At 38.1% G+C, this 27,490-nt stretch overlaps 1 protein-coding gene and 2 pseudogenes across 1 annotated transcript; 1 reads left to right on the forward strand and 2 right to left on the reverse strand.

The window, feature by feature from the left end:
• Window positions 1–29: 29 nt before the first annotated feature.
• LOC114720290 (uncharacterized) lies at window positions 30–17,274 on the reverse strand (annotated as a pseudogene).
• A 1,519-nt stretch (window positions 17,275–18,793) lies between these two features.
• Window positions 18,794–20,363, reverse strand: LOC114720322 (uncharacterized). Its single transcript, XM_028905964.1, has 2 exons — window positions 19,911–20,363; window positions 18,794–19,142 (listed from the first exon to the last, which is right to left on the reverse strand). The coding sequence occupies exons 1-2, from the start codon at window positions 20,353–20,355 to the stop codon at window positions 19,090–19,092; spliced, it is 498 nt and encodes a 165-aa protein (XP_028761797.1). The 5' UTR covers window positions 20,356–20,363; the 3' UTR covers window positions 18,794–19,089.
• Window positions 20,364–24,259: 3,896 nt separating this feature from the next.
• LOC114720291 (G-type lectin S-receptor-like serine/threonine-protein kinase At4g27290) lies at window positions 24,260–25,869 on the forward strand (annotated as a pseudogene).
• The last annotated feature ends 1,621 nt before the right edge of the window (window positions 25,870–27,490 follow it).

Consider the following 27,490-nt stretch of genomic DNA (forward strand, 5'->3'; position numbering starts at 1 on the left):
AGGCTCCGCGAATTAATGATGGCAAGAGTTTAAGCCCGCTTGAGCGGGGCCACCATAATCACAGTATTATCAATCCCATAGGACTTCCTCCCATGGCAAAATGATCCATGAAGTTTGTTCTCGTGCTTCCATTAGCACCAGACGACGCTTTCTCCGCTTCAGATAACCCAAAAAAGTTAAACTATGCCGACTCACTGCTTACCATTTCAGCCACTGTTACCTTAAAATTCTGCATTATCTCCATGAAATCCACAAACCCACCTCCTTGGCTGTCCTTTTCGTTGGAGGGGTGTACCTTCTCCAAAATTTCAGGAGATTCCCCTGGTTCAACCCCAGCAACTGCAGAACAATTAGTATAGATATGAAATCCACAGTGCAAGAGCCTTATAGAAGAGGAATTAAAATGTGACATGAAATACCTGTTCGGTGAGATTTGAGGAAGTCCTTCAACGAGGGGTTTTGCATGATTGCATTCCATACGTTCGGATCAGAAGCAACAGACGCTAAAATGGTCTGGTTGAGCTAAAGATAAGTGAATAACAGGACTTGGCCATAAATTTATGATGCATTTCATTCATTATTATCCCACCTTCCATGGTATTATAAGCATTTTTTTTAAATAAGCTAATTAAGCACTGCATAAAGAGAACTCCAATGGATTAGATAACTCACGTACCCAGGCCTCAGAGTTTGTGCTCAGAAATTTGAAGGCCTGAAGGGTATGCTTCGGCATTGAAATAGCCTCGATCACACAAGATTTGGTCACCATCCCAGAGAGAAGAGGGGACTGAACCCAATAGAACAACTGCACACAGAAGAATCAGCGGACAAGTATACCTTGAGAATTGGTAAATAAGATATGGTCTAAGCATGAAGAGAAGTAGCATAAGATAGAAGATAAATCATATTTATGATGCATAGAAACACATGATCTCTCCACCAGCATTAGTTTCAGAATAAGTTTCACTAGTTTTAATGTTTTATAAAAACATGAATGTTTAAACTTAAAGTGAAATATATAATTTTTTTTTAAGAAAATAAGAACACATTTATAAGAAGAATAATGAACTTAAAAAACACTTGAAAATAAATACTGCTCTGATCCTTAATATAAGACCCATTTAACTAATTTGATTAGATTAAGGAAGTTAGGTAAGTTAGTTAATTATAAGAAATGTGACATTTTTTTTTCTAAAACACCATAATCATCTTTCTTAATACTCATTCTCCCTCTTCTATTTAATTATAGTTGGGGGAGTATCTATAGGAGTAATTTAGAGAAAATTGATAAATATGAGAAATGTGTCTTATATTTGGGACTAAAACCAATTCAACAATCGGGTCCTATATTAAGGACCGGAGGAGTAGTAATTATTAACAGCTAGTATAATTTTTAAATTTCAAATTTTATAATTATTACTAGTAATTACTATATTATATAGAGATATCAATATAAATATTTTAATCTTTTTCAGCGATGTAAATAGTTTGATTGAAGTGAACTAGTTGGCAAAAAAAAAAAAGAAGTTAGTAATAGTATGAACTAAATTGAATGGTTTCAAAAATGAATTAAAGTTAGTGGGAATTAATAATTACAAGGTCTTAATAAAAAAATTTAATTATAAAAAAAATCTCAATGAGAAGCGATCAATTTAAATGTGTGGTCATTTTTTATACTTTTTTAATTAAATTATTATTTTTATACTATAATTTATTATTACAAACTTTTCAGTTTTTAACCAATTTTTAGATAATTAAATATGTTGTTTGGAAATAATTCCCCTTTAAAGTTATCCGCGGTAAAGGGCGCGTCGTTCGATGGGAAAGCATGAGGGTGCCACGTGTGCGTGATGTCCAAAGTCGGGGATCAATAACTAGGGAGAATGAAAACCAAATCTTACAGAAGAGAAATAATTATTGAAAGGTCCTAATAACAATCTCAACAGCCTATAATGACAAGTTTTATAGTGAGAATGACAACATCTGAGATTTGTTTTTTAATTGTTTTTCTGGTTTAAAACCTCATTATAATTCTCCTATAATACTAGTAATCAAATTACTAATGCGTCTTGCTCATGGGAGGGATTTAAAATTGGGAGTCTCGAGAATATTCCGATGTGGGTTCCATCATCCAATTTCGTCCTTACTTACGTGCGAAGCAAACCCGCGTTCTTCCATTATCTTACATCCATCGCTCTTTTACCATATCAGTCTTTTATTTATCAAATTGATATTTATCCAACTTTTATATTTATCTATATGGGTGATTCAATATACAATGTATCCATTCTTTGGTTGTTGGGAAAATTTTGCCTTTTTTGTAAGGGTTGTTGGTTCGAAGAATGACTTTCTAATTGGTTACTCCCTAATATTTATAGTTTGTTTGGATTGACTTATAAATAGTTTTTCAGATGTGATTTGCGAAATACGATGCATATATGTGAGAAGAGTTTTATCTCGACTTATGTGACATTACTTAAAAATCTATTTTGGACAGAGCTTCAAACAAGCCCTTACTCTCATTTTGATTTAGCCCTTAAAATTTGAAACAGTGGTCGTGATCTTTAGAATTTTTTTTTTTATACTTATTTCAAGACCAAAATACTGTTTCAACTTTCAAGGATAAAAATTTTTTAGGCGGATCAAAATAAAGTTAAATTTTAAAAATCAAATTAATTGATTTCAAATTTCAGAAATCAAAATCAAAATGATGGCAAATTTCAAGAGCCAAAACTACTAGTTTTTAATATTAGAGATCAAGATCAAAACAATGTCAAATTTGAATGACTAAAAATGGGATTTGCCCTTTCAATTATATATCAAGTATAATATTATTTCATGTACTTTCTTGGAAAGTTTTAATTTCTTCCAAAGGCGTGTGTGAGCGAAACAAAAGATTAATCTAATTATCAAAATTTTGGAAGTTTGGTGTTCCCACCATATCTAACATTGCAATTTGCATGATATGTATTGCAGATCCTGAGAGGTTCAGGGTTATGAGCGAGACAACATTTGGAAGAGGGCATATGAATATGTGGACTTGTTCTCCCATTCACCATGCAAAGAAATCCCACGAGTTCGTGAGAATTTATTGAGCTCATGCGAAGACTTGGTGCCATGGGTGATGGCAATCAAGATCAGAGTAAGTCTTTCTTCCCCTGTATCCTCTTCTGGACAACAAACTTGTACAAATCCACCATGGTTTTCCTTTCAGCTACAATTTACAGTGATATTGGAGAATGGAGAACACTAAATGAATGAATCTCCCGGACACGACGGATGTGAACCGTTCCATGTGGTGGGGAAAAGAGAGAGGAAAAGATCAATCCATCTTTAGTTTCTGGCACTCGCCTTTTGTTTGTATTAAACTAGAACATCTTTCATGAATATAACCGGGTCTTAACTAACGGAAATAACATGCGCAGGAGCTTGTTAGACAACATGATATCATCACAACTTAGACGATAAGGGTCTGGTTAAAACTCATTCCTTGACATAAGTTACAAGTTTCACATTCAACACCTTGTGCTGCTCTGTAAACGCCCTTCTGTTTTCCTCAGGATAAATAAATACATTTACAGATTATTTGTGAATATAAAACTTGAAAATGCACGTGCGCAAAAGGAAAAACAGGCAAGAAAGAAAGATATCAGAGTTTATTAGAAGGGTCGGCCATAGTAAGAGTTTACACCCGCTTGAACAGGACCAACATATCACCAGCATTACCAACCTCAGAATTATCTCCGCTTCTGATGACCCAAACAATTTGTTGAAGTATTTTGACCCAAACTTGAACTTTGTTTCCGTGTTTCCATTTGCACCAGACGACGTATTCTCTGCTTCTGATGACCCAAACAAGTTGTTAAAGTACTTTGACCCAAACATGAAGTTTGCTCTCGTGTTTCCATTAGCACTGGACGACGTGTTCTCCGCTTCTGATGACCCAAACAAGCGGTTAGTAAGTACTTTGACACATTGCTTACCTTTCCAGTCGCTGCCCCCATAAAATTCTGCATTCTCTCCTTCATGGAAGCCACAAAACCCATTCGTTTGTTGTCTTTTTGGTCAGAGTGGTGTAACTTCTCCAAAGTTTCAGGAGATTCCTCTGATTCAATCCTAGCAGCTGCAGAACAATTTTTATCAACATGAGATCCACAGTGCTAGACCTTGTAGAAGAGGAATTAATGTGCGACATGAAAGAGAGCATGACCGGTAAATTATTAAATACCTGGTTGGTGAGATTGGAGGCAGTCCTTCAGCAAAGGATCTTGCATGATGGCGTCCAATACTTTCGGATTAGAAGCAAGAGACGCTATAATGTCCTGGTTCAGCCAAAGATAAGTGAATAGCAGGACTTGACCATAAATTTATAAGGCGTTTCATTCATTATTATCCCACTTTGCATGGTATTTTATGGTTTTAAGCACTGCACAAAGAGATCTCCATTTTGTTGAAAAACTTATGAATTACCAGGGCCTTCTGATTTGTGCTCAGAAGTTCACAGGCCTGACGGACTAGATGCTTCGGCATCAAAGGATTTGAAATAGCCTCGATCAGCCAAGATTTGGTCTCCGTCCCAGGAAGAAGAGGGGACTGAACAGGGACTTCACTACCAGTAGAACCCTCGCACACAGAAGACTCAGAGGACGGGTAAACCCTGACAATTGATAAATAAGTTATGGTCTTATAGCATGAAGAGAGGTGCCCTCAGCTAGAAGATAAATAATATTTATGCTGCATAGGAACACATGATCTCCACCAGCATTAGTTTCAGAATAAATTTCATTAGTTTTAACCAACATCATTATATCTGTGCTGAAATAAAATAATTTCATTTACAAATTTCATATTTGAAGCATCATGAATATTATTATCATTATCCGAACAAACTACTTAGATTTTTAAACTGGGACTACAGGAAACATTCACAGGTCTAGCACAAAGTAACTGCGACGGGCACCTTCAAGTAACACATGCCTGGTTTATTAAGAAGGCCGAAATGCAATCTTTAGGGGCGAACCGGGGAAGTTGCCATTTTCACACTATGGAACTAAGAAAACAATATCTACAATCACCCGCATTAAATAATTTGAAGCAGACGAATTTAAAATTGCCTACAGACTTATCATCCACGAATATTGATATATAAAACCAAGATATTCAGAGATAAGGGCGAAACAATATATATATACCCATCAAAGGCGTTTTTTAATTCCAAGGTAGCAGCCTTGGCCTCCTCAAAGCTGGGTACGTAGCCAAACACTTGCCTGGGCGTGGGCTCGCCGGCCTCCGTAACGAGTGCATCATCATGGTCAAAATCGCATTCATCCAAGTCCCCGAACGCCTGATGGACATGCTTCGGCATCAAAGGATTTGAAATAGCCTCGATCAGCTGAGATTTGGTCTCCGTCCCAGGAAGAAGAGGGGACTGAACAGAGACTTCACTACGAGTAGAACCCTCGCACACAGAAGAATTAGAGGACGGGTAAACCCTGACAATTGATAAATAAGTTATGCTCTTACAGCATGAAGAAAGGTGCCCTCAGCTAGAAGATAAATAATATTTATGCTGCATAGGAACACATGATCTCCACCAGCATTAGTTTTAGAATAAATTTCATTAGTTTTAACTAACATCATTACACCCTACCAGAAATTTTGTCAGCACTTATCTGTGCTGAAATAAAATAATTTCATCTACAAATTTCATATTTGAAGCATCATGAATATTATTATCATTATCCGAACAAACTACTCAGATTTTTAAACTGGGACTGCAGGAAACATTCACAGGTCTTGCACAACATAACTGCACCGGGCACTTTCGAGTAACACATGCCTGATTTATTAAGAAGGCCGAAATGCAATCTTTAGGGGCGAACCGGGGAAGTTGACATTTTCACACCATGGAACTAAGAAAACAATATCTACAATCACCCGCATTAAATAATTTGAAGCAGACGAATTTAAAATTGCCTACAGACTTATCATCAGCGAATATTGAAATATAAAACCAAGATATTCAGAGATAAGGGCGAAACAATATATACATACCCATCAAAGGCGTTTTTCAATTCCAAGGTAGCAGCCTTGGCCTCCTCAAGGCTGGGTACCTTGCCAAACACTAGCCTGGGCGTGGGCTCGCGGGCCTCCGTAACGAGTGCATCATCGTGGAAGAAATCGCATTCATCCAAGTCCCAGAACGCCGCGGTGTGCAGCGGCGCAGCATCAGCGGATTTCGCTCCCTCGGCGGGCGGTACAACTGGCTCGCCACTTAGCCCGTAGCAGGCCATCATCGCTGCGGTCGTCAAAACTTCTCCGCCTCCCATGATCACTCCTTGACGCTGTTCCAGTCACAGAAATCTCGGCTTAGTGATATTGAGGAAGTGCGAAGAGTATATGGTCTCATGCGGTTTTTATCTTCGAAGCCGAGCGTAAAGTGGTGGGACGCGAATATATTGCCCGTTGACTGTTGAGTGAAAATAACGCTAAATTCAGTTACTTACATGCGAAGCAAACCCACGTCCTCATTTCCATGACCCCACATCCTTCTTCTTTAACGGCAACCAAATCAAATAGATAGCAAAGCAATGTAGTGAAGTGAAGTGAAGCCAATGCTGTTTTTTGTTTTTTTTGGCCTGAAGCGAACCCAAAAGCCGCTCTGACAAAATATCATCGTACACTGGCATCTTGTCCTTGTCTCTATGCTTTTGAGGTGGAGAGAGGCTCTCTTTTTAACCTTTTTACGCAGAAATGCCGTCTCATGCGCTTAATCGTATCTATTTATTATTTGTTCACATTGCACATAGTCAGCAACAGTAGCATCCTGTCCTTGTCTCGTATTCTTTCAACACAGAAATACTAGTAACACGAAGCAGACAGTCCGCATATTTCTTAAGCAACGTTTCATATATTACATAAATATTTTTTTTTTAAAAACCTTTATATATGAATTATTTAATGCACCCTAGCTTCCTCCGACAATCCCTGATCCCATTCTGCGCCCAAGAAAAGACAATTTCTGGCTGTCTTTAAATTTACGTGAATTTATCAAATTTTTTATAATAATCTTTAATATAAAAAACTAATTTAATATTTAATTTAATTTTAAATATAAAATTTTAATATATTTTATCTTTTGTATTTATTTATTTTTTAAGATAATACTTATAATAGATATACATATTAAAAGTTTTATAAAATAATAATTTCAATTAATACACGTGTTTAACAGAATATTTAAAAATAATAATACTTATTTATTATTTATAACTAATTTAATTAATTTTTTTAATTTATTCAAATTAATAGTTATTGTATTATATTAAGTGCCGAACGTAGCATGACTTTATCTACCCACCGCACCCCTCGAAGACTTGGATGATTTCATTTTCAAGAAATCACCTAGTTCTGGAAATTCTCTGTAAAACTTGCTCCCGGGCCCCCCTCCCCCGGGGGGGGGGGGTTCCCTAAGCTTCCTCCCTGTGATGTTCCAGCGAGGTCAACCAAGTGGCAGAAGAGACAGAGGTTTGATGCAAATATCAAAGGACGGCACCGTGGGTGCTAGCGGTTATTAACATGAATACAGCAGACCGAGGCTGGATTTTCCAAGATTTGGTCACCATCCCAGAAGGAAGAGGGGACTGAACCCAATAGAACAATCGCACACAGAAGAATCAGAGGACAAGTATACCTTGATAATTGATAAATAAGATATGGTCTAAGAAGTACCATCAGATAGAAGATAAATCATATTTATGATGCATAGAAACACATGATCTCTCCCCCATTAGTTTCAGAATAAGTCTCACTAGTTCTAATGTTTTATAAAAACGCGAATGTTTAAACTTAAAGTGAAATATATAATTTTTTTAAAGAAAATAAGAACACATTTATAAGAAGAATAATGAACTTAAAAAACACTTGAAAATAAATAGTAATTATTAACAGCAGATCAATAGTATAATTTTAAATTTCAAATTTTATAATTATTACTAGTAATTACTATATTATAGAGATATCAATATAAATATTTTAATCTTTTGCAGCGATGTAAATAGTTTGATTGAAGTGAACTAGTTGGAAAAAAAGAAGAAGTTAGTAATAGTATGAACTAAATTGAATGGTTTCAAAAATGAATTAAAGTTAGGGAGAATCAATTATTATAAGATCTTAATAAAGAAATTTAATTGTCAAAAAAATCTCAATGAGAAGGGAATGTGTTGTCATTTTCTATACTTTTTTATTAAATTATTTTTTATACTGTAATTTGTTATTACAAACTCTTCAGTTTTTAACCAATTTTTAGATAATTAAAAATGTTGTTTGGAAATAATTCCCCTTTCCTGGTGAAAAAAAAGAGCGGAAATAATTCCCCTTTAAAGTTATCGAATGCGGGGAAGCCGCGGGAAAAGGGGCGTCGTTGGATGGGACAGCATGAGGGTGCCACGTGTGCGTGACGTCCGAAGGAGGGGATCAATAATAATCAAATTACTAATGCGCCTTATTCATGGGAGGGATTTAAAATTGGGAGTCTCGGGAATATTCCGATTTGGGCTTCATCGTGCAATTTCGTCCTTCCTTACATGCGAAGCAAACCCGCGTCCTTCCATCATCTTACATCCATCGCTCTTTTATCATATCAGTCTCTTATTTATCAAATTGATATTTACCCAACTTTTATATTTATCTATATGAGTGATTCAATATACAATGTATCCATTCTTTGGTTGTTGGGAAAATTTTGCTTTTTCTGTAAGGGTTGATGGTTCGAAGAATGAATTTCTAATTAATTACTCCCTAAAATTTAATCTCATTTTCATTTTAGTTCATGAAATTTGAAGTTATTAGTTTTGATCTTTAAAATTTTGTTTTGATACTTATTTCAAGACCAAAATACTGTTTCAAGGATAAAAAAATTTTAGGTGGATCAAAATAAGGTCAAATTTTAAAAATCAAAATCATGGATTTCAAATTTCAAAAATCATAACTAGAATGATGACAAATTTCAGAAGCCAAAACTACTAGTTTTTAATATTAGAGATCAAGATCAAAACGAGATCAAATTTTAACGACTAACAATAGTATTTGCCCTTTCATTTATATATTAAGTATAGTATTATTTCATGTGTTTTCTTGGAAAGCTTTAATTTCGTCCAAAGGCGCGCGTGAGCGAAACAAAAGATGAATCTAATTATCAAAATTTTGGAAGTTTGGTGATCGCACCATATCTGACTTTGCAATTTGCATGATGTGTATTACCGATCCTGAGAGGTTAAGGTTTACGAGGGAGACAACATTTAGAAGAAGGCATATGAATATGTGGACTCGTTCTCCCATTTCACCATGGATTGTAAGTTCAAAAATTGCATGCATTACGTAGTCAGATTAGAATGAGCTCTACTTCGCACATTAGCTTACTCTGTAAAATTGATGACTAATTATCTGAGTTTAAAAACCATAATAATATAATTAAGCACGACTATTGTCGTCTTTCCATGATTTCTCATGCTGAAGTGAATCCTCACGTATCATGTACTGCACTGTCCCCACTAGTTATGATTACTCATTGTTCTCCTTGAGCAGGATAAAGACTTTTTAGTCCTTCTGGTAGGTTAGCATAATGTCGTTGAGTAAGCAGTAGGTTAAGCACGTCTATTCTGTGCCCTTGTTAACGAAACAAGAAGGGTTTGTTTAATCCCGGGAGTGCCACTTCCTGAGTCACAGAGAAATTATGAAATATCTCTTAAATACAGTGTATTTCTACCACGATTCAACCCATTACGTTTTCTGATTTCCTCAACAAAACAAGCTTGTGCTTTCTTGATGACATTCTCCTTACCACTATACAGCACGATTTTGAGATTGCTTTTGCAAAGAACTCCCATGAGTTCGTGAGAATTTTTTGAGCTCATGCGAAGACTTGGGGCCCTGGTTGATGGCAACCAAGATCAGATAAAGTGTTTCTTCCCCTGTTGCCCATGCATTTCGATCGTTTTCTTAGTTCCATTAACCATGATCACTCGTTGAAGCTGAACATCCATTTTCGTTACTTTCATCTTTGTTAACATGCTGCTTCTTATAACACGAAATGCTGTGTTCCTTTTTTATTTTCAGGCAAACTCTCGCCAGATGAATGGGAAGTAGCTTACCTGTACTTGGCGTTTGTGTTGAAGAAGATAAATGCCATGTGTGAACAAGTACCGGCGGTCACCTCGCTGCAGAAATTCTCTTTAAAACTTGTTCGCGAGTTCCCCCCCCCCCCTCCCTGTGATGTTCCAGTGAGGCCAACCGGACCGAACGCAAGCAAGAGGCACAAGCGACAGAGGTTCGACGTATATATCAAACTATCAAAGTAGGACATCATGTATATTTATTATTTGTATCCTCTTCTCGACAACATACTTATACAAATCAACCATGTTTTTCCTTTTGGCTGCAATTTACAGTGATATAGGAGAACGGAGAATACTACATGAATGTGCCTCCCGGACACGGCGGGTGTAATCCGTTCCATGTGGTGGGGGAAAAAAGAGAGGAAAAGATCGCCATTTTTAGTTTCTGGCGCTCGCCTTTTGTCTGTATTAAACTAAAACATCTTTTCATGAATATAACCGGGTCTTAACTAACGGAAATAACATGCGCAGGAGCTTGTTAGACAACTTGATATCATCACAACTTAAACCATAAGGGTCTAATTAAAACTCACTCCTCGACATAAGTTACAAGTTTCACATTCAACAACTTGTGCTGCTCTGTAAATGCCCTTCTGTTTTTCTCAGGAGAATAAATACATTACAGATTATTTGTGAATATAAAACTTGTAAAAGCACTAGCGCAAAAGGAAAAACAGGCAAGAAAGAAACATATCAGAGTTTATTAGAAGGGTCGGCGATAGTAAGAGTTTACACCCGCTTGAACAGGACCACCATAATCACCAGCATTACCAACCTCAGAATTATCTCCGCTTCTGATGACCCAAACAATTTGTTGAAGTATTTTGACCCAAACATGAACTTTGTTCCCGTGTTTCCATTTGCACCAGACGACGTATTCTCTGCTTCTGATGACCCAAACAATTTGTTGAAGTATTTTGACCCAAACATGAAGTTTGCTCTCGTGTTTCCCTTAGCACCAGACGACGTATTCTCTGCTTCTGATGACCCAAACAAGTTGTTAAAGTACTTTGACCCAAACATGAAGTTTGCTCTCGTGTTTCCATTAGCACTGGACGACGTGTTCTCCTCTTCTGATGACCCAAACAAGCGGTTAGTAAAGTACTTTGACACATTGCTTACCTTTCCAGTCGCTGCCCCCATAAAATTCTGCACTCTCTCCTTCATGGAAGCCACAGACCCAATTGGTTTGTTGTCTTTTTGGTCAGAGTGGTGTAACTTCTCCAAAGTTTCAGGAGATTCCTCTGATTCAATCCTAGCAGCTGCAGAACAATTTTTATCAACATGAGATCCACAGTGCAAGACCTTGTAGAAGAGGAATTAATGTGCGACATGAAAGAGAGAATGACCGGTAAATTATTAAATACCTGGTTGGTGAGATTGGAGGCAGTCCTTCATCCAAGGATCTTGCATGATGGCGTCCAATACGTTCGGATTAGAAGCAAGAGACGCTATAATGTTCTGGTTCAGCCAAAGATAAGTGAATAGCAGGACTTGACCATAAATTTATAAGGCGTTTCATTCATTATTATCCCACTTTGCATGGTATTTTATGGTTTTAAGCACTGCACAAAGAGATCTCCATTTTGTTGAAAAACTTATGAATTACCTGGGCCTTCGGATTTGTGCTCAGAAGTTCACAGGCCTGACGGACTAGATGCTTCGGCATCAAAGGATTTGAAATAGCCTCGATCAGCCAAGATTTGGCCTCCGTCCCAGGAAGAAGAGGGGACTGAACAGGGACTTCACTACCAGTAGAACCCTCGCACACAGAAGACTCAGAGGACGGGTAAACCCTGACAATTGATAAATAAGTTATGGTCTTATAGCATGAAGAGAGGTGCCCTCAGCTAGGAGACAAATAATATTTATGCTGCATAGGAACACATGATCTCCACCAGCATTAGTTTCAGAATAAATTTCATTAGTTTTGACCAACATCATTATATCTGTGCTGAAATAAAATAATTTCATTTACAAATTTCATATTTCAAGCATCATGAATATTATTATCATTATCCGAACAAACTACTCAGATTTTTAAACTGGGACTACAGGAAACATTCACAGGTCTAGCACAAAGTAACTGCAACGGGCACCTTCAAGTAACACATGCCTGATTTATTAAGAAGGCCGAAATGCAATCTTTAGGGGCGAACCGGGGAAGTTGCCATTTTCACACTATGGAACTAAGAAAACAATATCTACAATCACCCGCATTAAATAATTTTAAATAAGCAGACAGACGAATTAAAATTGCCTACAGACTTATCATCCACGAATATTGAAATATAAACCAAGATATTCAGAGACAAGGGCGAAAACAATATATATAATATATATATATACCCATCAATGGTGTTTTTCAATTCCAAGGTAGCAGCCTTGGCCTCCTCAAAGCTGGGTACCTGGCCAAACACTAGCCTGGGCGTGGGCTCGCCGGCCTCCGTAAAGAGTGCATCATCATGGTCGAAATAGCATTCATCCGAGTCCCGGAACGCCGCCGTGTGCAGCGACGCAGCATCAGCGGATTTCGCTCCCCCGGCGGGCGGTGCAACTGGCTCGCCACGTTGCCCGTAGTAGGCATCATCGCTGCGGTCATCAAAAGTCCTCCGCCTCCCATGATCACTCCTTGACGTTGTTGCAGTCACAGGAATCTGCTTAGTGATATTGAAGAAGTGCAAAGAGTATATGGTCTCAGCTGGCTTTTATCTTCGAAGCCGAGCGTAAAGTGGTGGGTGGGACGCGAATATATTGCCTGTTGACTGTTGAGTGAAAATAACGCCTAATTCAGTTACTTACATGCGAAGCAAACCCACGTCCTTACTTCCATCATCCTACATCCTTCTTCTTTAGCGGCAACCAAATCAAAGAGATAGTAAAGCAATCATGGGAATGTTTGGATGGAAAACAATTATAATTTTAAAAATAATTTTACTGTCTATAAAATAAATACGTGGAGGAGTTTATCTCAATTTATAAAAAAAACACTTTTAAAAAACACTTCTTCTAATTTCCAAACATAAGTGAAGCCAATGTTTTTTTTTTGGCCTGAAGCGAAGCCATGCTAGTGGTCGCTTCTAGTCTAATATACCCGCGCGTGAACCCAAAAGCCGCGATCTCATGCCCAACATTGACCAAAACATCATCGTACACTGGCTTACACCTCTAAACTATCCTGCTTTGAGGAAAATACCTATCGTCAGTATGCTTTTGAGGTAGAGAGAGGCCCTCTTTTTAACCTTTTTATGCAGGACTGCCGTCTCATTCGCTTAATCGTATCTATTTATTATTGTTCACAATGCACATAGTTAGCAACAGTAGCATCTTGTCCGTCTCGTATCTTTCGCACAGCACAGAAATAACACGAAGCAGACAGTCCGCATATTTTCCCCCATCTTCTTAAGCAAGGTTTTACTAACAGCGCAAATGATTAATATATTACATAAATATATAAAAAAAAACCTTTATATATGAATTATTTAATGCCACTAGCCACTCCGACAATTCCTGATCCAATTCTGCGCCCAAGAGAAGACAATTTCTGAGCTGTCCTTAAATTTCTGTGAATTTATCAAATTTTTATCACAACTCTTGATATAAAAACTAGTTTGGATTTTATTTAATTTTAAATATAAAATTTTAATATATCTTATTTTTTATATTTATTTATTTTTTTTAAATAGTTTTTATAATAAATACACATATTAAAAGTTTTTAAAATATTGATTTTAGTTAATACACATGCTTCATAAAAGTATTTTAGAAAAACAATATTCTTTATTATTATTAACAACTAATTTAACTAATTTTTTTAATCTATTCAAATTAATTAATCAGTTGTTATTTTATACTCCTCCGGTCCTAATTATAAGACCCAATTGACTTATTTGAAGAGATTAAGGAAGTAAGTTAAGTTGGTTATTTATAATAAATAAGTATTGTTATTCCTAAAATATTCTTGCAATTAAGTATATTGACTAAAACTATCATATTAGAAGAATTATCTTTGAAAAAAATGTATAAATATAAGAGAGAAAATGGATTGGGTCTTATAATTAGGACCAAATAAAAAGTCAAATTGGGTCTTATAATAAGGATCGGAGGAGTATTTAAGTACCGAAGGTAGCAGACTATATTTACTCACAGCACTCCTCGAAGATTTGGATGATTTCATTTATTTTCAACAAATCACCTAGTTGTAGAAATTCTCCGTAAAACTTGCCCACGAGCACACCCCCCCTTCCCCCGAGGCGGGGGGTTTGTTTTTTTCAAACTTCCTCCCTCTGATGTTCCAGCGAGGTCAACCAAGTGGCAGAAGAGACAGGGGTTTGATGCATATATCAAAGGAAGACATCGTGTATGCGAGCAGTGATTAACATGAATAAAGCACACCGAGGATGGATTTTCCAAAGTGATGATGAAACAACAGTGTTACAGTAAAGTGATAAAGAACTTCTGCTCACGAATTTTAGCATTGCATATTACGCAAAGAATTTGTACTTCTAGTTCTAGGTTTCGCAATAATTTGCTGAGAAATATTTTTCTTTAGTATTTATTTCGTATCCTCATTTTCTTTTTCTTTTTAACCAGAATTTTGTATCCTTTTCTGGATAGCGAACTTGTACAAGTCCAATAACCAAGTTTTTCCTTTTAGCACCAACTTAAGGATCAGTTTGATATGGGGGAAACGGAGAGAAGAGGAAAGGAAGAAAAATTTTAACAAACTCAATTTTTTAAATTGGAGAAGTGGGATTAAAAATTGTAAGTTAATTTAACTTGTTCTTTAATCTTTTTTTTTTTTTAATTTTTTAAATCGAGTTCGTTACAATTTTTCTTTCCATCTTTTTCCCTCCAATTTCCTCGTAAATGAGTTAATCTCCCGGACACGGCGGATGTAATCTGGTCCAGGCCGTGGGTTAACAAAGGAAAAATATATCAATCCATTTTTAGCCTCTGGCACTCGCCTTTTATTTGCTTTAAACTGAAACATCTTGCATGAACAAAACCAAGTCTTAACTAACGGAAATAATATCTACAAGAGCTTGTTAGAGAACCTGATATCATCACAACTTAAACGATGAAGATTCAAAGACTGCACATTCATTACTTTATTTTTAGATAATCTTTTTAACCTGGTCAAAGCTCATTCTTTCACATCTCAGACTCAACATCTGGGGCTTGTCTGTAAAAGCCATTCTGGTTTCCCAAGAAGAAATAAATACATTTACAGACTGTGTTGAATATAGAACTTGTAAATGCACTTAGATAAAAGGAAAAACAGACAAGAAAGAAACATATCATACTATCAGAGTTTATTAGAAGAATCGGCGAATTAACGAAGATAGAGTCTAAGCCCGCTTGAGCAGGACCACCATGATCACCAGTACTGCCAACCCCATAAGAGTTCCTCCCATGGCGAAAGGATCCATGAAGCTTGTTCTCGTGTTTCCATTAGCACCAGACGACGTTTTCTCCGCTTCTGATAACCCAAACAAGTTGTTGAAGTATGTTGACACATTGCTTACCATTTCAGTCACCGTCACCTTAAAATTCTGCATTATCTCCATGAAATCCAAAAACCCATTTCCTTGGTTGTCCTTTTGATCGGAGGCGGTGTAACTTCTCCAAAATTTCAGGAGATTCCCTCTGACTCAACCCCAGTAGCTGCAGAACAATTTGTATCCACATGAAATACACAGTGCAAGCACCTCATAGAAGAAGAACTAGTATGCGATACGACATGGGACAGGCCCGGTAAAATATTAAGTACCTGTTTGGTTGGATTGGAGGAAGTCCTTCAACGAAGGATTTTGCATGATTGCACTCCATACGTTCGGATCACAGAAGCAACAGAAGCTACAAGGTTCTGGCCAAGCCAAAGAACAAGTGAATTAGCAAGACTTGACCATAAATTTAGGAGGCGTTTCATTCATTATTATCCCAATTCTCATGGTATTAAATATGCTCTTTAAGCACTGCACAAAGAGACCTCCAATGGATTAGAAAAGTTATGAATTACCTGGGCCTCAGAATTTGTGCTCAGAAGTTTAAAGGCCTGAAGGCCATGCTTCGGCATTGAAGGAGTTGAAATAGCCTCGACCACACAAGATTTGGTCTCCGTCCTAGAAAGAACAGGGGATCGGACAGAAACTTCACTATCAGTAGAACCCTCGCACACAGAAGAATCGGACGACAGGTATACCCTGACAATTGATAAACAAGATATGGTCTTAGCACGAACATAAGTGCTCTCAGATAGAAGATAAATCACATTTATGATGATCTCTACCAGTACTAGTTTCAGAATAAATCTCGTTAGTTTCAACACCAGCATTCCTTACACCCCACACAGAACTTTGTTAGCACTTATCTATCACTTTTTTTTTTTGGTTTTTTTGGGGGGGGGTGGTTAAAGGGATAGGTAAAAGTGGGACTGCTGAAAACATTCACAGGTGTTGCATAGAGTAACAGCAACGGCCACCTTCAAGTGACACATGCCTGATTTATAAAGAAGGACAAAATGCAATCTTTAGGGGGGAACCGGGGCTTAGAAACTACATAAAGCACAATAACATCGAGGAATCTGCCATTTTGACTTGAAACTTAAAAAGAAAAAATATTTACAATCACCCTCGTTTATTAATTTGAAACGGACGAATTTAAAATTTCCTGTAGACTTATCATCGACGAATAATTGAAATGAAAAATCAAGATATTCAGAAATAAGGGGGGAAAAACAATATACTCATCAATGGCGTTTTTCAATTCCGAGGCAGCAGCCTTGGCCTCCTGAAAGCTGGGGACCTCGCCAAACACCACCCGGGCGTAGGCTCGCCGGCCTCCATGACGAGTCCATCATTATGGGCGAAATCCCATTCATCCGAGTCCCAGGACTCCACCGCGCGCAGCGGCGCAGCGGCAGCAGATTTCGCTCCTCGGAAGACAAGACCGCCGACGCAGGTCTCGACGCTTTCCGAATCGACTGCTCAGCAGGCGGGGCAACGGGCACGCCCCTTAGACCGGAGGAGGCCACGCCGACTCCGGCCACCTTCGCCGCGGTCCTCAAAACTCCTCCGCCTCCCATGATCACTCTCTGACTCTGTTCCCGTCACAAGAATCTCGGCTCAGTGGAATTAAAGAAGTGCAAAGAATATAAACGGTCTGTTTTTTTTTTTAATCTTGGGGGGGAAGCGTAAGGGGCGGGTCGCGAGTTTAATGCCCGTAGAGTAAAAATTGCGTTCCATTCAGTCTGGTACCAGGTATCTTCCGTATAATTCAGCTTGGTACCGTGTCATCAATATAAATATTTTAATGTTAAACATGAACTAAATTAAATGGTTTTAAAGGTGAAATAAAAATGTATATTTAATCGGGTAAGAAGGCCCCGGGAAAAGGCGCGGGCGCTCGGGTACGTCGTCGGATGGGAAAAGCATGAGGGTGCCACGTGTGGCCGTGACGTCTGATTGAGGGATCAATAATCAAATACGGACGCGTCTTATTGATGGCGGAGTTAAAAATTGGGAATTGCGGGAATTTTCCGATTTGCGTTTCATCATCCAATTTCGTCCTTCCTTACATGCGAAGCAAACCCCCGAGGCTCAGACTGAGACTCACCCGGCCCGTCCATAACTCTCAACATCATCTTGCATATCCATCGCTCTTTTATCATATCTACCATTCATCAATCAAATTATTAATACCTGCCAAACTTTTATATCCTTCCGGTCTTAAATATAAGACACTTGTGTATAAAAATCTTATACTTAGGACCGGAAGAGTATTTTATATATGGATGATTCAATGTCTAATTTATCCAGATTCAGGGTGCCAAAATACAAGATTTATTTTAATTAATTTATCAACACTTTGTAATATTAAATGGCAATCCGATGAGAGCAGTGCCCCTATATTAACACTGTTAGTGGAGTCGTTACCAATACAACCACACAAGGGAAGCTGCGTCTTTCAGGTGTCATTGGGGAAGAATCCAAAAATAAGGTAATTTCGTATGATTGGCTGTTCTTTTTAGGGCCCAAATTAACACCCACACCCTTCTTCTTTAGAGGCAACAAGACCAAAGAGAAAGTAAAGTGGGGAGGGCGAGGCAGTGAAGCGAAGCCAATGCCAGAGGTCGCTTCTAATCTAATAAACTCAGAGACCACACCCGTGACTGCTCCCCATTCCACGCGTGAACCCAAAAGCACCAATTCTCATTCCCCAACATTGACAACACAAAGACCAAACGTTAAAAACATCGTACACTGGCTGGCCTACACCACACCTTAATACGTGCTACGTGGAATAACTCTCAGTATACTTTTGAGGTAGAGAGAGAGGCCCTCTTTTTACCCTTAAATATGCAGGCGTAGAGAGAGAGAGAGAGAGGCTTTCATATGTTCTTATCTTTTCCACGCCATCAGGTTCAAGAATAATTCGAAATGGCATCTAATCCACCTAATCGTATCCAGTTATTCGCATTGTACAAAGTAAGGAACAAATACATCTACTTCTTGTCTCATATTTTTTCAACAGGTAAAAACACGAAGCAGACAGTCCGCATATTTTCCCCATGTTATTAAGCAGGGCTTTACTTATTGCTTTATCAAAACTCAGTATAGATATATACTTGATTCTTTGCTTTCTTACTCATCTCCACTCATATCACAGCAACTGAACATCCAACACAACCATGAAGATCAGAACTTATAATTTGATTAGGACATTGGGAATCCGGCGTTTTGCCTCTCTCTCTCTCTCTTTTTTTTTTTCTTACAAGCTCTCGGCTTTCTCTGCTGCTATATAACACCAAACCTACTCTCACACTGAAAACTCAAAGGTGAAAACTATATATGAACAAGACAGAGAAAAAGACAATAACCGATTCCTCAAGCCAGAGTGGTCTGCATCTTTTCTATCTCACCGCCTCGAATCCTTTCTCCTTCCTCACATGATTCCTCAACTCACCTGCACAGCCACATAATTAGCCTCAGAAATCAGAATACCGAAAATCAACGCCCAAAAGCGTTGCCTTTTATTTCTTTGCAAACTTGATAAATGTGTAGAAAGTTGAAACGGGCGACAGGGAAAAAAAAACACTGTGAAACGAGCAGAAAACCATTAATCAAACAAAATCTGAAACTGCTTCTGGCTGGACAACACACTGATGCTCCAGACACCTCTCTGCCCAATACAGACTTGATGGGTAGAACAATTTCTATATCAGAGGGAACTTCCTTTGATCCCCCCCCCAAAAAAAAAAAAACCAAATATAACAAAAGTTTTTATATTTTTGGGGAATTCTAGCTAAAAACAAAAGGACGAGTCGATGTTTGTCACCGTGTTAGTCTTGTTTTCTCGGGTAGATATTAGTACTAAAAGATTAAGAGCCATGAATGTAGCTACAGTTATCAGATACCAGAATTATATTATAGAGATCTCCAAAAGCTGTTTTGTTCATACGAAATAAGAGCTACAGAGCATTATGAATCGTGGTTAATACAAAAGCCACAATATGTTTTATATTTTCTCCACCTAACAGATGAGGAAATTGCGAAAAGAAATTGAGGAACCTTGTCACTCCAATTGGAACAAATTGAACGGTATCAAGTTTGACCGAAGATCGTGTATAGTAAATTCTGCGCAGTTCCGAGTGCGATATCAATTAAAACATTAGGAAGAAAAAATGGGAGAGAAAATTAAGGTCGTTTGACGAGAGAAAGAAAAAGCCGTTACCTTGGGGCTTGCAGTGAGGTGGATCTTCGAAGAGAGAGAGGGAGAGCTGTTTGTGAGCGACCCCAATGTCGAAGAGAATCAAACCTGACTTGGGATCATCCACTATGATATCTTTAACAGGTAGCCACAGAAAAAGCTCTTCCTGAGACAGACCCTCGACTCCAATAAGGCTGCCATAAGTGAGGTTAGCTCTCACCACGCTTTCGAAGAGGACTCTGTTCTCGTATTTCGTCAAGCAGGGACCCTGGAGAAAGACCTCTAATAGTCCGTCCTCCGATAAGGTGTAGGACTTTACCTCCTCCGGCAGGAGACCCGCCGGCAAACCCTTGGACCGGAGGAGATCGTGAATGGAAGGGGAGGATGAGAAGGAGGAGGAGGAAGAAGAGAGAGAGGCGAGAGAAATGAAGAGCAACACTGCGAAGAGTAGAGTGTTAAAGAAAGCCATACCTGCTGGCCACCAAATAAAAAAAGAGAAACGAGGGAATTTGAGGTTTAAGCGAAGTTTATTTGGGGCCGCCGGAGAGGAAAGGGGGTGAGAGAGACAGAGTGTGAGTGGGAGGGGAAATCGGAGCACGGAAAGACAGTGTGAGCAAATTAGAAAAGGAAGATGCAAGTATGAATTGTCAATATTACCCCCATCGTTGGTGACTACGAATGATGATGTGCAGGGTCCACGAAGCCTTTAATTGAAGCTTGTTCCCACATTACGTACCGCATCCACCCAAAAAATGTGCCTCAATTGCATCTTACGTTGGTTTGTTTCTACGCTTGTAAAATGTTGTTAGTTTTCTTTTCTTTGGGTTGGTTAATAGAGAAAAATTAGTTATTTGATGGATGTATTTATGACAGTAATAGTGGTAGTTCTCAATAACCTTTCCCCTTTCCTCCAAGTGAAAGCAAGATGCTGGCATCATATATTATCATCAACTTTACAAGTGGCCATAAAAACGATTATTTATACATACGAAATGGTTATAATCAAGTGTAGTCAAAGCGAAGCAGCTCCAAAATATGGTAGTTTAGTGTACAAGAGTGGCCCAATTAGCTCAACCAGCTAATCACTCTTTGCTCAATTTTCTTTTGTTTTAATTGGAAGGTTGTAACCCATAAGAAAGGTGGTTAAGTACACTAAAGAGCATAATCATATACGCGTGTGTATGAAAAGAGAGACATAATGATGATGAAATCTAACCTGGGTTAAGAATGCTGGGCATTTTGGTAAAATCAGCAACGCCAGATGAAAAGGGCCTGGATTATTCAGACCCATGTAAGGGTGAAACTGTAATTTAGGAACATACTTCGTTGAGTAAAGATTCCTCGGTCATTGAGGCTTAGATTGGGGCTCGGAATTAGTAAAATCTGAAACGGTAAGAGCACCTGAGTAATACCTGACGTGGCCTGAAATTATGGTTATACGCATGGGGCCATGTCTTCTATATATATAATTTTTTCAACCAAAAATGAGGAAAAGTAAAGATTTAAAAATACGTTATAATATTCCGGTAAAAAAAAAAAAAAACGTATAATATCAAGGTTGTGCCCTATTACGAGCAAGGGTTGGGAAGGAAGAAACATGGTCTCATTCAATACAAAACATTAAAAATAAGAAATAAAAACCGGGATTATAATTAAAAAAATTATTAAAAAATATTTAATATGAAAGATTGTTTATCACAAGAGATTACACAAACCTATGAAGGTCAGATTGGGAAATATCACTTTCATATTTTCTAATACCCCATACATAGGCTTATATAATTTTATGTGGCAAACAATCTCTTTGTACTAAATATTTTTTTTAATTATAGTCTCAGTTTTTATTTCTTATTTTTAATTAATACTCTGCGGTTAAAACGTCCGGCGGAGAGAAGCATGATGGCGCCGAGAGGGGACCGAGACTCATGCCGCCTGACTTAAAACACGTGCATAAACAGTGAAGGACGACCGGGAAGATTAAGTTTCCCTGCTGGGTGCCGGATGCTTATTAGGAAGTGGCTAGGACTGTCATAGCAGGTTGCCGGTGAGAGTAGTGGCCAACGTACGTGCGAGCGGCCCCCACCTTAGCCCTTCCTCGAAAACCTTGACCGTCAACCCAACGCATCGTCTGGATATCACGCCCCACCTTAAATAACGAACAAATTAAATGTTATTCTTATATTTCATGGGGGAAAAAACAGAGAAGGAGAAAGCATAGACAGAAATTAGTGGATTTGATCTGGGTCGCACGAGCCACCCTTCTCGCCTTAATCTCATGTATTTTTTACTCCGTTACTTTCAGGTGGGTCTCTATACATGAATCCCAATGCACTCTTTATTTATTTTATTACCACCGGAAAGAGTTTCAAATGTGTTGTTTGTATAAAAGTTGATGCCTGATAATATAATAATAACATAACAACAAAGAGAGTCATAAACTGAGGGCATTTTTTTGGGGGAGAGAATCGGAGCGGCTGAAACTCCCAAAGTAACCCCATGAAGAGATGCGAAGTTTGATTAACTATTAATATAAGGATTGATTGGATCACAGTAAGGCTTTTCCATAATCCTCCATCTCCAGGGATCTTTTTCCAATGTACGTGGCTGGGATTATGACGAGGACCATGTCATGTATAGTTCTTTCCTAGTGGTCGTGAAACATGGCTCCTGGAAATGAAATCCCAGACATCGAGGGATTATTGGAAAATACGCTTCCATTACCGGAACACAGGTATCAAGCACCATGCATGAACAAGAGTAAGAAATAACGTCCAAGTATGGATCCTCGGAGCTGAGTATTCTCCAGTTATCCTGCACATAATCATGCGTCATCTTTACACATCGCAAGGGCCCCGACAAGCTTGTGCCGTGCATAACGGGGCTGTTTTGAATGTGGAGGCAGAGTTGTTGGAAGGGGCCGGCTGGTGTTTTAGATGAGAAAGAGCAGGCCCACAAGTTCAGAAGCAGAACCCAATTGTGGCCGCGTATTGATGATATTGCATTTTGCCAGGTTTGGATCGGACCCATGAACGAGAATAGGAATCCAACAAGCGTCAAATCTAGTACTATCCAACAAATTTACTGTTCTGATAATAACCCCAGTAATCAACTGAACTACCACAAACCTGACGAGGCCTGGCATTTGGCGCAATCAACTAAACTCGGAGCATCGACTCGAAACTGTCTCCTGTGGTTTTATTTCATTACATTTTTTCACTTCGGAAGTCCTTAACACACCGATAATGGTGAGCTTGTTATCAGTGACAATGTGTTACAGAATCAGAATTGATCTGCTCGTATATTCCCACCCGGAAAACTGATTTATCTGCTATAGGTTTTTAGTTTTAAAAAATCTGGCGGCGAAACACCTTAGGAAAAATACTCTAATTTAAAAAGTGTTTACGTAGAAACAAACCATGATTTTGTAAAAACGCTTTTAGAAGCACTTTTTCGCAAATTGAGACAAATCTCCTCCACATATTTACTTCGTATACTGTAAAAGTACTTTTAAAACCATGTTTTGTTCTTACCTAAACATCTCCTCATTATTTAACATTTGAAAATCGACATTTTGTTAAAAAAAAGAAAACAAAACAAACCCATACTTAATAAAAATTATTAGGAAATGAGAAATAATGGGCAGATGATATACTTCTTCCGTCCCTAATTAATATCCTTTTTTTGAATGTATTTGTCCTTTTTATAAAGTCTTTTTTGAGTTTGTTTGAATATTTAATACATTGTTATCTATTTTACCCCTCATAAATTTCATATATTGCATTCTCTCTCCATACATTCTCTCTCTATTTATCCTATTATTACTTTATTAGCAGTATATTTAGAAAAAATACTTTTATTACATATTAATTGCTTTTTAACTAATTTAACTGTTTTTTTTTAAAAAACGTAATTGACTAAAAGATTCTTATAATTAAGAGACGGAGTAATATGTTATAAAAATATATATATATACACAAATTATGTAAAATATACGTTTATATGAATTATTTAAGGGACCATGGCTTCCCACGGCAACTCCTAATCCAATACTGGGCCCAAAAAGACAATTTCTGATCTGTCCTTAAATTTCACTCGCAGCATTCCTTCTCGAAGATTTGCCCAGACGTCGCTTCACACACGTGACTTTGCTTGCCCAGCGAAATAAAATTCGTAAAGTTTAATATCTTTTGACTGTTAGGTAACATTTGGCGCGCGCGTGAGCCATTCATAAACTGCCAACGAGAAAGGACATTGACTCGCTGTGCCATCCATCAATGTGGGTGTTGAATTTTGTGTCCCCGTGAGTAGGAAATTTTCGCTCAATATTCACCGACACGTCTCGGTTCATCAGGGCGTCGCTGATTCAGAATCCATTTTCATCATTCACACCTCTTGCGCAATCTGTAGAATTCCATGGCCATTCTTTCTTTCCTGGCTCTCCTTTCCTATGTACTTGTCATTTCTCTTCGAGCTTCCATGGCAGTTGATTCCATCCTTCAACCTCGTTCTCAGATGAGTGGTGGCAAGAGATTAGGGTCCAAAGGCGGAAGCTTTGAACTTGGCTTCTTCACTCCTGGAAACTCTGGTAAACACTATCTGGGAATTTGGTACAAGAACATCCCAATTCAGACAGTAGTTTGGGTAGCAAACAGAGTCAACCCAGTCAACGATTCCTCTGCTGCAACCTTAACGCTAAACACTACAGGCAGTCTTGTCCTCACTCCAAACGAGACTGTGGTTTGTACTCAATTCCTGTGAAATTAGTGCAGAATCCGGTAGCTGAGCTCCTAGATTCTGGGAATCTTGTGGTGAGAGATAAGGAAAGAAGCAGACCCAGAAGCCTATTTGTGGCAAAGTTTCGACTTTCCAACTGACACACTATTACCAGAGATGAAATTAGGATGCGACCTAACCACAGGTTTGAATAGGCGTCTTACAGCTTGGAAGAGTCTGGACGATCCATCTCCAGGAGACATCTCTATGACTGTGGCCCTCAATAGTTATCCTGACTTTTATATGCTGAGAGGAGATTCAAAAATCTTCAGAACTGGTCCGTGGAATGGCATGGGATTTAGTGGCTCCCCAGAATTAAAGCCAAATCCTGTGTTTAGTTACACGTTCGTGTCCAACAAAAGCGGGGTCTACTATTCGTACAGTCTCAAGGATGACTCTGTAATCACAAGACTAACGATGAACCAATCCAAATCTGTTCGTTATCGTTATGTGTGGACAGAGACTGAGAAACCCTGGAGGATTTATTCAACCATTCCACAAGACTATTGTGACACTTACGGGTTATGTGGACCCCAATGGAAATTGTATCCTTTCTGATTCACCAGTGTGTCCAATGCTTAAGGGGTTCGAGCCCAAGTCACCGCAAAAATGGAACTCAATAGACTGGTCTGATGGTTGTGTCAGGAAAGTAAAACTGAATTGTGAGGACAAAAAGAAGGTTGGGTTTCTCAAAGTGAGTGGGATGAAATTGCCAGATACTACTCATACTTGGTTGGATGAGACAATAGGCCTGGGAGAATGCAGACAAAAGTGCTTGAACAAACTGTTCTTGTATGGCCTACGCAAATTCAGATATAAGAGGACAAGGTGGTGGTTGTGCCATGTGGTTTGGAGATCTGATTGACATCAGACAATTTTCTGCTGGGGGACAGGATCTGTATATTCGGATGGACGCTTCAGAACTAGGTAGGGTCTATATCTTTCCCTTATCATGGCTTCCTTTTTAAAAATTTTTTTATTTATGAAATCTCAAGTTCATTCTTACAACGTGTAGTTTAGCCCTTGCTTCTTCTTCTGATGTTCCTCCTCCTCGTCTTTTTTGGCCTCATCTTTTCTCCTGTTTGTTGAAGGCTCACAAAATGAGGGCAGGAAGAAGATGACAATAGCAGCCGCTACCATTATACCCGTTGTTGTTTTTGGGATGCTTTTATTTGGGATGTGTTATATCAGAAATGCGAAAAGAAAATGAATGGTAAGATCACTTGCTCATTTTTAAGGCTGCATTTTCTTTCTGGCTTTTCATTGAGTTTTGATGACTTACATTCTAGGAAACTAGTTGAAACAGAAAACATCTCTCCTAATCAAATTAGAGTAATCTATAGGACAAGAAATTTTTCAGTAATCTAAGTACTGTACATATAACTTTTTCCCGTGTTATTTATCTATATTTATCTTAAACTTATTTCCCCAAGTGATTCACCTCTTAGAATGCTTGCTCTGCATATGAAAATGAAGATGTTTTCCATTTGAACCCCAAGAAAGATAGAGGATGTTGGAAGAGTTACAAAGTTTTACCCTCGGCAGGAAAAACTGTTTAAGCTTAATATTCATTTAAATCATCTTGTCATGGTTGTATGTTTAACAAAGGTAAATTTGTCAATTTTGCCAGAGGAACCAAAAAATTTAGGAGCGCAAGTAGTGAAGGACAAGAGGAAGATCTGGACCTCCCATTGCTTGACATATCTGAAATATCTACAGCGACTGATAACTTCTCGATGAAAAGAAGATTGGTGAAGGCGGCTTGGACCTGTATACAGGGTAAGATTCTGGATGAAATATAAGAAACAAGTAACAACCTATAAAAACTATATCTAGCTCCCATGTATTGAAAAATTATTCATGTGCAGGGACGATTGGAAAATAAGCAAGAAATTGCAGTGAAAAGGCTTTCAAAAATTTCAGGACAAGGAGTCAATGAGTTCAAGAATGAAGTGAAACTGATTGCAAAACTTCAACACCGAAATCTTGTCAATTGCTTGGATGCTGCATACAAGAGCAAGAGAAAATGCTAGTCTATGAATACATGCCTAATAGTAGCTTAGACTCCTTCATATTTGGTATGAGTACTGCAAAATGGTTGACATTAGGATGCCTGTTATTTTGAATATAATGCATTTGAAACTTATGAAACTTGAGCTTCTAAAAATAAACAATCAACATGGATGAACAGATAACGATAGAAGTAAAGTGCTCAATTGGTGTAAGCGGTTTAGCATTATTTGTGGGATTGCTCGAGGTCTCTCTATATCTTCATCAAGATTCTAGATTAAGGATTATTCATAGGGATCTCAAAGCAAGCAACATTTTACTAGATGATGAGTTGAATCCCAAAATATCAGACTTTGGGTTAGCTAGATCTTTGGAGGCGACCAGATTGAGGGAAGCACAAACAGAGTAGTAGGGACTTAGTGAGTACTTCAAAGCAATCATACTATATAATTTTTATCATATATCTAGTATGTACTAACAATTTTTATTGTGAATGTGTTTTTTGTAGTGGCTACATGTCACCAGATATGCTGCCGACGGTTGTTTTCAATAAAATCTGATGTTTTCAGTTTTGGTGTTTTGTTGTTAGAGATAATAACTGGTAGAAAAAGTAAAGGCTTCTATCATGCAGACAATACTAATAACCTTGTTGGTCATGTAAGTACCTTGTATAAATTTTTTGTCTACCGTTGCAAAGTTGATATGGACAAGTAAATTTCTGTGTTTCAGGCATGGACACAATGGAAAGAAGGAAGGGTTCTAGAACTCATTGACAAAAATATTGAAGACTCATGTAATGAACCGGAAGTATTGCGTTGTAA

This window comes from Neltuma alba, unplaced genomic scaffold (assembly GCF_004799145.2).
Source record: "Neltuma alba isolate B1F8T4 unplaced genomic scaffold, ASM479914v2 tig00011972_pilon, whole genome shotgun sequence".
Taxonomy (NCBI): Eukaryota; Viridiplantae; Streptophyta; class Magnoliopsida; order Fabales; family Fabaceae; genus Neltuma; species Neltuma alba.

Bases quoted from the DNA above. Each gene is read 5' to 3' on its own strand.
- LOC114720322 (XM_028905964.1), bottom strand. From the start codon at position 20,355: ATGGCTTTCTTTAACACTCTACTCTTCGCAGTGTTGCTCTTCATTTCT. The intron at 19,143-19,910 runs GTAACGGCTTTT...GTGGCTGTGCAG, and splicing joins ACCTCACTGCAAGCCCCAAG to GTGAGTTGAGGAATCATGTG.